General features: G+C 42.0%; 1 protein-coding gene across 2 annotated transcripts in view; it reads right to left on the reverse strand.

Moving 5' to 3' along the window:
• The window catches only part of efna3a (ephrin-A3a), a 75350-nt gene extending 65084 nt beyond the window's left edge, over nucleotides 1-10266 (reverse strand). For both annotated transcript variants that reach the window (XM_065471949.1, XM_065471946.1), the window contains exon 1: nucleotides 9606-10266. In XM_065471949.1, coding sequence (XP_065328021.1) covers nucleotides 9606-9715 — 110 coding nt within the window. In that variant the 5' untranslated portion in view covers nucleotides 9716-10266. The remainder of the gene's footprint in view (nucleotides 1-9605) is intronic.
• Nucleotides 10267-12219: the final 1953 nt, after the last annotated feature.

The following is a 12219-nucleotide window of genomic DNA, read 5'->3' on the forward strand; positions in this document are numbered from 1 at the left end:
AGTAAGAAATGTAGCTTTAACACTACGGTCATCGGGGCAGCACTCACAGATGTCTGCTGTACATAGCCCCGAGCTGCTGAAAAGCAGCTGAACCAACCAAATAAATAACTTAACAAACAAAGCACTGCAGCAGATTGGTACATAGCCAGGGGAGATTTGCACAGTTTAATCAGGAGGCATGGCGAACAGGTAGATTACAGACTCTTATATTTCAAGAATCTGGTCATTAATACTACGGCTCTCAAAAATTTGTGATAACAAGCAGGGCGCCACCCCTTCTTATTCCTCTACAAATCATCCTCCGAGCTTTAACAAATGCAAATAACAGACTGCGATGTAGAGCTATTTCTCTCATCAACGTTTCAAACTGATCAGGAGAGAGCAAAGGACTGAAACATCCCCACCTTCGCCACCACCAACCTTCCCACCCTCGGTGACGGCGGATGCCGGCAGTGTGTTGAGTCATGTCTTGTCCAAGTGCGGGAGAAAAAAACGCAGGTGTGTGAGTACAGAGTCATAATTATGCATGTGCCGTCGCTCATGCATTAACCATAACTGAATTTACACATCAAGGCAGCAAATGAATTCAGAGTAGGTTTTTTTTTTTATGCAGACCAACACGAGACCTGATTAAATGATGAGGTTGAAGATATGGAAACATGGGTGCAAAGAAAGGAGCATAGTACCACTGAGCTGTCTGCTGATCTGCTGACTGTACTGCCTGTTATATTACATAAAAGTCTGAACCATTAAAAAGGTATTCTTGCCCATTTGTCTCTAATAAATAATTGCACAAGTATTTAATTGTGGCATAGCTAAGACTGAGGAACAGGAGATTATTTTCACCCTGTTTTTCATCCATATGAGTGTAAGATTAAACAAGCCTCGTTTCAGTCAGACAGCTGAAGTTTCACATGATTCATTCCAGCAGCAGAATACAGTTTGGGTTGTAGGCTCCAAACTCAATTTGCTCTTTATTTGTCAGTTGGGTAAGTATCTGGTTTTCAATTTTAGCATTCAGGGTTTGCTTCTTATTATGTGGAAACATACACCATCTGAACTTGGCCTGACATCTCACAGCATCAGATTTTTTCTTTCGATAACGCACCTACCAAAAGATCTATGAAGAGTCCTCTTTATTGAAGTGAAGTCTTGCTCCCCTGCAAGAACTCCCTCTTTAGAAAGTGACACACTTCTCGCCATCCGTATTGTACAGAACACACATGACCATCTTTCAGGCTTTCATGCTCTCGCCTGTCATTCACATTGAAGGAGATGACTTCCGTACATTGTCAAACTGAATTGCGGAGCCGATACCATGCTTTGTTTGTGCTGCTTCGAGTTGCGAAAAGTTCAACTTTTCAAGTGCCAGCCAATCAGATCATGTTTATTTAAATCAAGAATTTTGTAATGATCAAAGTAAGTCACAGGTTGCCAGCTAAGGTCATGCCAACAACTAGTCAAAGCTCAGACTGCTACACACCAGCAAACCACACATATGGCATACCCATCAAGAATTAAATGTACGGCAACATGAGAATGCTGCTTGAGGCATTTTGTTTCTTCTAATTTTCTCAGTTTTCTTTGTCAATATCATACCACAGCCATAATCTTTAATCCATGTATGTGGTCATGCGTGAGCCTCATTATGATTTAGTAACACTAAAGTAGGATGGCAACATCTTTGCCACAAGGAAAAATAGGTTACTGCTTTAGTTTATTATGCTTTTGGAGACAAACTCCAAGTAGTTGCAACAACCAGAGTTTGAAACTGGGTGACCATGATCAATCACTAGGAAAATGCACAGGTTGCCAATCCCATCGCGGTGCAACTATGTCACTATTTGTGACATAGTTGTTTCAAATGTATGAGATTCTGACTCAGGAATACTAAGTAGTTAATGTGAATTTCTATACACGATGACAGTAAAAGATTTAGAATAGAAAATAAATTGTAAAATGGACTGGTTCTTGTTATTGTACAGTGCTTTTCTATTCTGCTTGAGCACTCAAAGCTTTGTACTTCAAGTTTCAATCACCCATTTATGCACAAGATTTTATACAAGCACCATTTTCTATGGCTAAGTGTTTTCTATCTAACATTGATACACATTTGTGGTCCAGTGAATGTATCGGGAGAAACTTGGGGTTCAGTGTCATGGACATGCAGACTGGAGAGGCCAGGTATTGAATAACCAACCTTTTGATTGGTAGATGACCTGCTCCACCTCTTAAGCGACAACCACACCAAACACTGCAACAGATTTGCAATTTTTGCAGATTTACCACAGTTAATTGACAAATTATCACAAATAACACATTAATAGCCAACTTGACCCCACTGAATCACAAACAGACTCCGTTTTATTGCCATTTTAATGTTGTCTTGATGCAAAGTCACTTTGAAGACAGCAACTCATTGTCACCAGTCATAGACCCAATCCCCGTCTTCAAGGCAAACATTTCAATGACAAAAATCATTGCACACAGTTGCAATAATTATGGTTGTGCTAAAGTGTCCAATCAATGTCTTCTCTAGTGTGACTGTAGCATTAAATAGACAACTGAACTGTTAGGGAGTATTCAGTGTTCATGAGGAGAATGAGCCATGCCATTTGTGTACAAAGCAGCGCAGCTCAAGTTGATTGCCTGAACTGGCTGGCAGGCTTCACTCCATTTCTTCAGTTTAATTGAAAAAGTAATCACCTGTGTGTCTAATATAATATATCTAATATTAACTGTTATTTCATTTGATTTCATTTATTTTCTTATGTAACTTTGAACTCATGTAGCACTCAAAAACGTTCAGCTTTCACAGTATTGTTTATTGGCCCCCCTCAACACAACAGAAACACAACAAAAAGGACTAATGCGTCTATTCGACCTCTTTCCCAGCAATCCGATGTGGACACTGCATACTGACTTGCGTGTACAGTACTATATTTTTCAAAAGCTGGATGTTCCCTGAAAAAAAGTGTTTTATTTAATACCTCCAACGTAATTACCTCAACAAGCACAGCATTTCAATATCTCCGCATTTTAAATTTGCGCAGCACAGCTCTCCAGGTTCCCGACAACAATCTAACCTTTACTTCTGCCAGTAGGTAGCTTCCCCTCCGATTCACTTGCACCACACTTTCAAGTTTTAACGACTTTGCTATCATATTTGTAATAGAGCAGTTTCGCTTGAAGATGTACTGATTTAAATGTTCCCTCTAACAACATAAGAGGGATACATTAAGCGGCGGCGGCTGAGAGGTCAAATTACTTTTTGTCATTCTGGATGCACAGAGCACTAGAGAGAGATTTCAATTTTCTTCAAATATTCTTATTACAGAGACGACGGCTGCCAAAGGGTCTCAGACCTTCATATAATTACATCTTCAATAGGAAAAATCTCAATTATAAGAGAATATCTAATTATTACGCTGCCCATATCCGAAATTGCCCTCACATAAAAGGAAAACTGGAGCCGTATCATCCACTAAGCTGTGAGGACAGTTTCCACTTCTCGTAACACGGCTGTTGTTAAGCACCCAAGAGCATTAGAGGGAAGACCTGTCACGGCTCAAGACCTGAAGGGAATGAACAGAGAACAAGATATGACAGAGCACAAACCTGTGTCCTCGCTCGCTGCCTTTTTTATGAAAGGACACTGATAACTCTGAGGGCGCCAGTTGGTGCAAAATACTGCCTCAATTGCCATACCTCAGAAGAGGCCTTCTGCTTCAATAAAAAAACAAATTATTTTGACCAACTGCTGTGGCTGCCATATTGTTTTCCTGGCCATGTAGCTTAACAAGGTCCATTTCCCAAATAATCAAACTCCAGCCAGTGACCATCCACCTATCAACAGCTTTGATCTTTTTCCTACATGGCAGCCATTTTCATCATAGCAGCAATGTAATTTCCCAGTGGGTAACGGGCACTGCGGTGCAGACTCCCAGTGTAATGTACTGTGGAGTTGCCATTCTGAAGTTGGAAAGCCCTCTTTGTAGAAAGCATTTGCATTCAAATCATTGAGTCTGAAATTGGTTCTACCTGTCTGGGATCAGGACTATCTCCTGTGGGTTCCCACTGCAGGTTAAGTGCAGTTTTTATAAGCTTGGAGTGCAGGAATGCTAATGGCCTTTGATGACATATGAAGGGCCTAACTATGTTTTTCCCTTGGACTCCTCCACGGAAAGAAGCACTCCAGGTCACCTGAGGTAGCTCTTAGATGACTCCCAAGGTAGCTTCCCATCAGAGCTCATGAACGGGTTATAATGGCCCACCACACCTGCAGATCCCTTATTAAAATGAAGCTCAGCAGGCTTGGAGTGCTTTGGACCTTTAGGAGGATCAGAATAGATATAAAAAAAAAGCCAAAACACCAAGACGGGAGACTTTATTGTAACAGAACAATAGCTGATGTTTTCAGACTTTTCCCTTCGTTCAAATCTGTTGAATTGCATGTTGGCTTTAATCAAACTGCTTGGTAGAGTGCGATTTATGCCCAACAACAGCAGTGGCCAAAAATGAACACTGTGCCATTTTATTTTTGTTTTTGCAATTATGTCCCTTAAGTATATTAAATTTCACTCTTTGTATTAAGAATTCTAAATCACATCTTTTATTTCTGGAAGAAAAGAAAAAGATGAGAGTAGATATTATAAAATATGCACATAAGGAGAACGTTGTGATAAAGGTTTTTCATTTTTATCTTGCGAAAGAATTGCATAGGTTGAGACCTTGCATACTTTCCTACAGCTTTTTATTTTATTTTCACATTTCAGAGGAATAAGTTGCATTTACTTTGAGTCTTGGATTTATTCAAAACACATAGGCTATTTTTCTTTCATCCGTGCCTGCACTCGTGTTTTTCTAACCTTTGCTTTCTCTGGAGCTGTTGCTGAAGCTATACCAAGGCCTTGTTTCACACAAACATAGTTAAGGCCTCTAAGGAGCATGAACCCCGGAGCAGTGACTGACAAGCCCATAATAATCAATTCTCAGGCATGCTGTTCCAAGGCAATACTTGATCTGAGGTTCCCGAGCTTAGCGCCGAATGCTTCACAGCGATTTACTGACACCACAAAATCAAATTAAAAATGCATTTGGAAATTGATCACCTGATGCACCCGGATTGATTGCTGCTCCAAAAGCAACCAGGTCGTGTTTTTGTTTGGCCAGGTTCCATTCACCTTCCCATACCATATAAATGTATTGATCTGCACACCCACTCTTGGATCTATAAGAACCATTAAATATCCTTTCAGTGTTTCTCCATCCACTTATGTGACTCATACCACATTGCAACAAGCTAAAAATGGTCAGAACACAGCTTTGCAGACCAGTAACCTTTAACCACTTTCCACCACTTCACTTCCAATGAGCGCTGGGCGATGATACTAAGTTAGTCGTCCATTTAAAAGCAGTGCTCATCAAACTAATCTTCTGAATGTCTAAAACAAATGAAATGGAAAGCATTCATATCTCAACAAACAACCTGAATAGTTAGAGAGGGGAATATTCCATTTTAGATATGGAGGAACATGTTTAATTCAAAAACTCAAAAGGTCAAATTGCACTTTTCAATCAGTGTTATTCACACACATTCCTTCTCATTTAACATAACTGCAACCAAGGAGAAAAAAAGCCCACTATCTACTGCTGTTTGAGGCGCTTGTGTGGTACAATGAATGCAAAAGAACAAATTGAATGCCGGTGAATAAGATGCATTTGTATGCAAAATTGCCAAGACAGCCAAGAGACAGAGCTGCAGGCGGACGAACGTGCATGTAATCAGGTAGCAAATCTGCTTGTCTCCCGTAAGCTCCGTATGCGTCGCCGTGTTTCTCTGGGTCGAGGGGCAGGTGAGTGGCAGCAGCTATTGTCTCGAAGCACTGGTCCACATGAATGACCCAGCCTGTGTCCACATTAGCACGGATCAACTCCTGTGGGTATCTTCTCCCCAGAAAACAGCAGCTACAGCACATTCAGCCAAATAACCGAACTTCCATATCCGGCAAAGCTTGCGCTCTTTTTCACCCTTCCTGACTTTTGACCGACTTAATTAATCTTTCCACTGCTTTATTCTAGTGAAAGACATCTCTGCTTTCCACCTTTCCAACATCTTCACCTTCCATTCCTTTCTATTACAATCTCTCAGTTAGAGCCAGCTCTTCCTTACAGTAATATTCTTCACACTTTGTATCCTTTGCTTTTTCTCCATCTACCTTCTGAAATGTCCTTATCCATTACCTGACATTTCTTTTCCCCACCCTTCTCTCTCTCATTTCTTCATTTCTCAGTAATGATTGCCTTTACTGCAACTTAATATCTACAAAGTGTTTCCTACAGGGCACCAGGTTCTCCTCTGTCCCATAGGGGACCGCCTCCAACTCTAGCTGGGTCTACACACCCACAAAGACCGACCTGGTGGTTAATGAGCCTGTTGAGAAAGACGGCACCTTGACTCAACATTGATCACCGGGCCGCTGTTCCTCGAACTCTCTGGGAAGCTATTTGTCAAGGTGATAATTTATTTTGTAGCACCAGATATACTGTGTGGGGAATTGGGTTGTTTTGTTTTGTGTGTGTGTGTTCCAGGGGCTTGACAGACACCATTTCAGGGCCAAATCAGTCCATAATGTGTAGCATAAAACACGCTGAGCTGTAAATCACTAAGTATCGGCCACAAACAGCAAAAGAAAGCTTTCATCTGGCTGAGCAGGCAAGGGAATGGCGATTTAGCAAAGAGACGTGTGGCACATTTTCAAACGCAATTCCCTGGTATTCCTACACACACCCATGCAAAGACTTTTTTGCTCTGGTGTTCTGCTAAGTTAAAAGCATTAGCAGAGGAACTATGTGACTTAGCGAGGGAGTGGGAGATTGAATGAAAGCTGTGCTGCTGTTTTCATCACACCGACATCACACCGGGCAATTATGGAGATGCGTCCTGTGAAACCAGCGAGGCCAGACACCTGATGGGAGGAGGTGGCAGGAGTATGGGACGCTGCTTGCGGGTAGGCGAGGCTACCGCAGTGCACCGCTGCTCCGGCATGCTCTCAAGATGTTCCACATCTCCCCCCTCTAATTGGCAGATGGCCTCAGATGCGAGATGATTTAATGGCCTGCGTGTGTGTTTTTTCTTGCCTCAGTCAGCCATTAGCAGGGACATCTGTAACGAGTTGGCCAGGCACACTGCTGAGAGTGGAAGCTGAGGCCAACACTTTCTAATGGGGGGTAGTGCGGTCGTGACGGGCTTGGGCGGTAATCAAAGCACTCCGAGGTATTTCTTGGGGTTATGATAATCGGGATATCTCGTTTCAAATTGTGCGAGGCATGACAAAAAGCAATAATAAATCATCTGATGTTGTTTACCTCAGAAAAGCTGAAAAGAATCAAACAGAGCAGTATTACTGAGGAATCCACTGTGTGACAATCCACTTTTGACTTTCACTACACCAGAGCAAGACATTTCTAGCTGAGCGTTATCATAAAAAGCCATTTTCATGGCTTTGGCACAAACAGCTTGGCTTCCAAGTGATCCCATTTCTTGCAGCTGTGCCGTAACCATCTGTGCTGAATGCTGCGCTCAAGGGTGAAACATTAAGGCCTCAACCAGAGTTTTGGCCCTAAAGGCCTCTGGTTTCTTTCTCTCTCCTGCTGCCTTCATTTCTTACTGCTCCCTCCTGAGCTTGCCTCTATAACGAAAGCTGGATGAGAGACGGAGCTACGTTACTGAACAAGCAAGGCCTTCAGCTGGTTTCTGTGCATGTAGGAGAAATGGCTCCAAGCCTAGGGCCTTTTAAGGCTTGATGGCCATCAGTATTCTTGCCATAGCCTCTGAGGATTTGTCTGCTACCTGCAAACTGGGTCAGTTTTTGCATTATTTTAGAGATTTGTATCTCACTGTGGAGAAAGAAGGTTTTGCACACGCACGCATGTAGACCCACACCTGCACTTTGTCTTTCTCTCTCTGCTTCCCTCCCTCTATGCCTCTCTCTCACACGCAAACACACACACTGCATTCTGAATTCATCAATATGTGCACATATTTGTCATTTTAACACATAAATGTCAATTTAAAGCCACCGAATGTGCTAACGCTGTAATGAATAACTACACCGAGCAAACATACCCACGCTGTGAAAATCATTTTAGATGGAGCACACGCCAAACAACTAATTAAAATTGATAGATAGACTACTGTTGATTATGGCACTCAAAAACCCATGCACTTTTTCAGCACTAAAACGCAACTAAGTCTCAGTTAATACACCCCCTCTCTATTCATGTCACACCGACGGGATTAACTGTAGTCATAAATCTGAAACAGTTGTGAATGTGACTCTGTCATTCTCACATTAATGTTAATGAGGAAGTGACATTGCTGCGGCATCACCTTTACTGTTTCCATCAGGTTTCAGAACTGTTATTATAACTACTATTTTTAAATTCACCACACTTTTCTTATTCCAATCATTTACTGTATGTGTGCCCCCAGCAGAGAGCCCGGAAGGCGAGTGAGGGACCAGCAGCAGCAGATGTGGGGGCGGCAATGAGATGCAGAAAGAGGGGAAAAGAAGGGTGGGGGTGGAATTGAGGGGGACAGACAGGCTGGTGATACACAGTAGAAAAATAAGAGAAGGAAGAAAAAAGCAAAGTATGTGATAGAGAGACGCGATAGGAGAGACCTGCGTCTGAGGTGAATACAAATGGACAGAGGAGGAACACAGATAGAGGAGGCGAACGAGGAGTGGGGGGTGGTGGGGGAGGCAAAGAGGGAGGCTGTGTGAAGAGAAGAGATAAAAGAATGTGAGAAAGATAAATTTACTGTTGGCTAATGAGAAGACAAAGGCAGTAGAATCCACATCGATCTCTGCCCCACAGCAAGCCGGCTTTATAGAAGTAGAGAGAGAAAGAGAGGTAGGAGAGCCTGAGAAAGCTCACCAGAGGTAAGCAACCTCACAGATGCCGGAGGAATCACAGGACGAGAATAAAGTCAGAGGTATGTTTGAGTGAGTGTGGCAAGCATACTTATTTGTAATGACCACACATATACACTGACTTCTTCAAGTTTGAGCGATGTATGTGAATAATGCATTGATGCTGAATGGGGGCAGGGAGGACTAGCAGACAGCAAGGTAAAAAAAAAATGAAAACTACTTCAATGACTCAATACTGGGAGCAAGTAGATGGTCTAAATGTGAGACAGGATTCAAATATTTATATAGCAGGCACTTTACAGGCAGGGTGAACACGAGGAGCATCGCAAAAACAGTTTCCCAGTGGAGATGCATTACTGCACTCAAATGGATTAAATGACTGGGAACAAAGGAAACATCTGAAGCTTGGAATTATTGAAGAGATAAAAAGAAGACACTTATGAACTACTGCAACTGGTTATTATCTTATTATAAACTCGTATTTCTTAAATATATCTCTTGTGGTGTATTTCAGTGGTGGTTCAAGGGCTTTGCTGTAAATAAAAGAACCACGTCGCTGCAGGAGAAGGTGCTCACACCGTCATGTAAACAAGTTATCAACACAGGTGTGCATCGACAAAGACCAGCATCGGATAATTTGCTAACAAGGGGAGAGAGTGCACCACTTACAGCAGGTTTGAACTGTTCCAGTACACCGCATGCCGATTGCTGGCTCTCGAAAGGTGCAAGTTTGTAAGCGCCAGCGTGATGAGGCTGAGGGAAAACGTTGCGAGAGCCATAATCCCTCCGCTGCTCAGCCAGTTCTGGTGCCCCCTCTTCCTTCTGCGTCCCCGCTCCTTCTATCCCAGGCGACGCGTCACTCACAACATCCCAGCGGTCAAAAAGAAGAAGAAGAAGAAGAAGAAAAAGAGAAAGAAAATACGCCTTTTCAAGTTCCAGTTACCTTAACAACGGGTTGAATCGGGGTGACTTGTAAGTGGTTACGTGTTCTTCAACTCAAATCCCATTGCGACGAAACCCATTTGGGCATCTTTACTTGTGCCAAAACAGTGACTTCTGACGCGTGGCTGCCTGAGCACTTTTTCAAGTCACACCTTTTGTTTTGTTTTCCCAGTTCTTTCACTAGAAAGGAGCAGTGCAGGTAGATAAACGGCAAGACAGTCTACCACATTCAAAACTAACAGCTGTCAGTCGGTGCTTATTGTTCTCGACGCGCTTTAAAGTCGCATCCAAGGCGCTGGACCTCTGCTGTTGAGATTTGTGTAGCTGTAGGTGACCTGCCGCTTCTCTCATCAGCAGCAGTAGCAGCAGCAGCCACACGCTGCGAACACAACGCTACAAACCCGCCCTCTGACGGCTGAGATGTGCCCACATGTCCATCTATTCTCCCGCCCCGCCCCCTCAAAACATGCACCGTCTCACAAGAAAATGAAAATATATGCGTAAAAATAAAAGGATCAGTCATATTGTAGTAAGGAATTGGATTATTTAAATAAGAATTAAATAATGACAGGGTGTGAGGTGAAGGTGATTTTAGGTTTAAAGGACATTGATTTTACAAACGATAAAACCACTCCAAAAGAGCCCATCTAGCACCACCTATTAATTAGTAAATAGGTCAGAGTCAATCAGTCAGTGCTGCACCCAGTGGATAGTTTGCTCCAGCTTTTCTGCTTTACTGTGTGTACTTAATTATAAAAAAAAAAAATGACTACTGACAGGCAAAACATGAAAAATCAACTTATTTGATGCCACATTTTCCCATTTGTTAATGGTTTAAAAAAATCACCTTATCTTGTCTTTTTGCCTTTTTCCCCCCAACAGCCTCTCATCAGGTATTGTTTTAGTAAACCTTGACACAGACCATATGGTAGAGTGAGCTCCTTTAAGCACTTAAGTGGTACCTTATATAAAGTGGTAATGTGACCACTCTGATATCTAAAATAAACGGTTTCCATGACTCTTTTCATAATAAGAGACCTTAAAAAGGCAGTACAGGTCACATCTTGAAAGTTTGAGTGGGTTTTTTTTTTCTGTTTCCATAAGAACAGATTAGGTTCAGGGTTTACTGAGAGATTAAACTGGAAGAACACACTGTAAGAATAACATCCCCTCTGGCTGCTTCATGACTCATTATCGCATGTTTAACAGTTAATTATCATCAGGCTGTTCACATTTCAACAGCTATAGTGTTTGATATACAAATGGATGACAGTTTAATGCAAAGCCACCACACTGTAATAGTGGTACACAGAGCTTTCTAGTGCTGGGCTCAGTCATCTTGATGTAAAGCGGCATCGCGTTCAGGACTTCTTTATCAATATTTTTCATTCTGTGTGTGTGTAGATGCACAACGAGCACACAAATTGCACAATCCTAAACAGTGCTTTGAAAATAATTTTCTTTAAGACTCAGGAATGAAAAGTTTTAGAAAAATATCAGGTATGTATTCCAGTGGGCATAAAAGCGATGTCTCATGCAGAAATAATTTTGCTTCTAGTGAACTACATCTGCAAACTTCAGCTGAGGTGGAGGAGGGGTACAATACTCACGCGGTCACAAAATATTCGACCTTAGAGTGTATATAGAAGATGGTTGTAGCCTCTTGGTCTGAAAAATGAGGCAAATGCAGAAGTGATTTATACCTGTTCAAATCCGCATTTACACAAATATCTAATCAGCCAATCACATGGTAGCAACTCAGTGCATGCAGCCATGTAAATATGTGCATGGTCGATCGTCTGAAGTTGAAACCGAGCATCACAATGGACAAGAACAGTTACTTATGTGACTCTGAATGTGGCATTGTTGTCGGTGCCAGATGGGATGACCTGAGTATTTTAGAAACTGCTGAGATGTTTCTAGTGGGATTTTTCCACACAACTGTCTCTAGGGTTTATAGAGAAAGGTCTGAAAAAGAGAAAATATAGTAAGCAGGAGTTCTCTGGGAGAAAATATCTTGTTGATGTCATAGGTCAGAGAAAAATGGAAAGACTGCTTTTCAGCTGATAGGAAGGCAATGGGAACTCAAATAACCACTTGTTATAACAGAGGTAGAATCAAAATCAGAATAATTTATTAGTCCCAGAGGAAATGATGTAAGTCCCGGAAAAACAGGAGCTGAAACAGGCTGCATGCAGGCTCGTGTATCCGCACTACAACTAATACAGAAGAGCATATCTGACTGCAAAACATGTCAAGGCTTGAAGCTGATGTGTTACTGCAACAGAAAACTATACAGAAGATCCACTTCTGACAGTTAAGAAAAGAAAACTAAGGCTAC

The sequence above is a fragment of the Pelmatolapia mariae genome, linkage group LG22, assembly GCF_036321145.2.
Source record: "Pelmatolapia mariae isolate MD_Pm_ZW linkage group LG22, Pm_UMD_F_2, whole genome shotgun sequence".
In the NCBI taxonomy this organism is placed as follows: domain Eukaryota; kingdom Metazoa; phylum Chordata; class Actinopteri; order Cichliformes; family Cichlidae; genus Pelmatolapia; species Pelmatolapia mariae.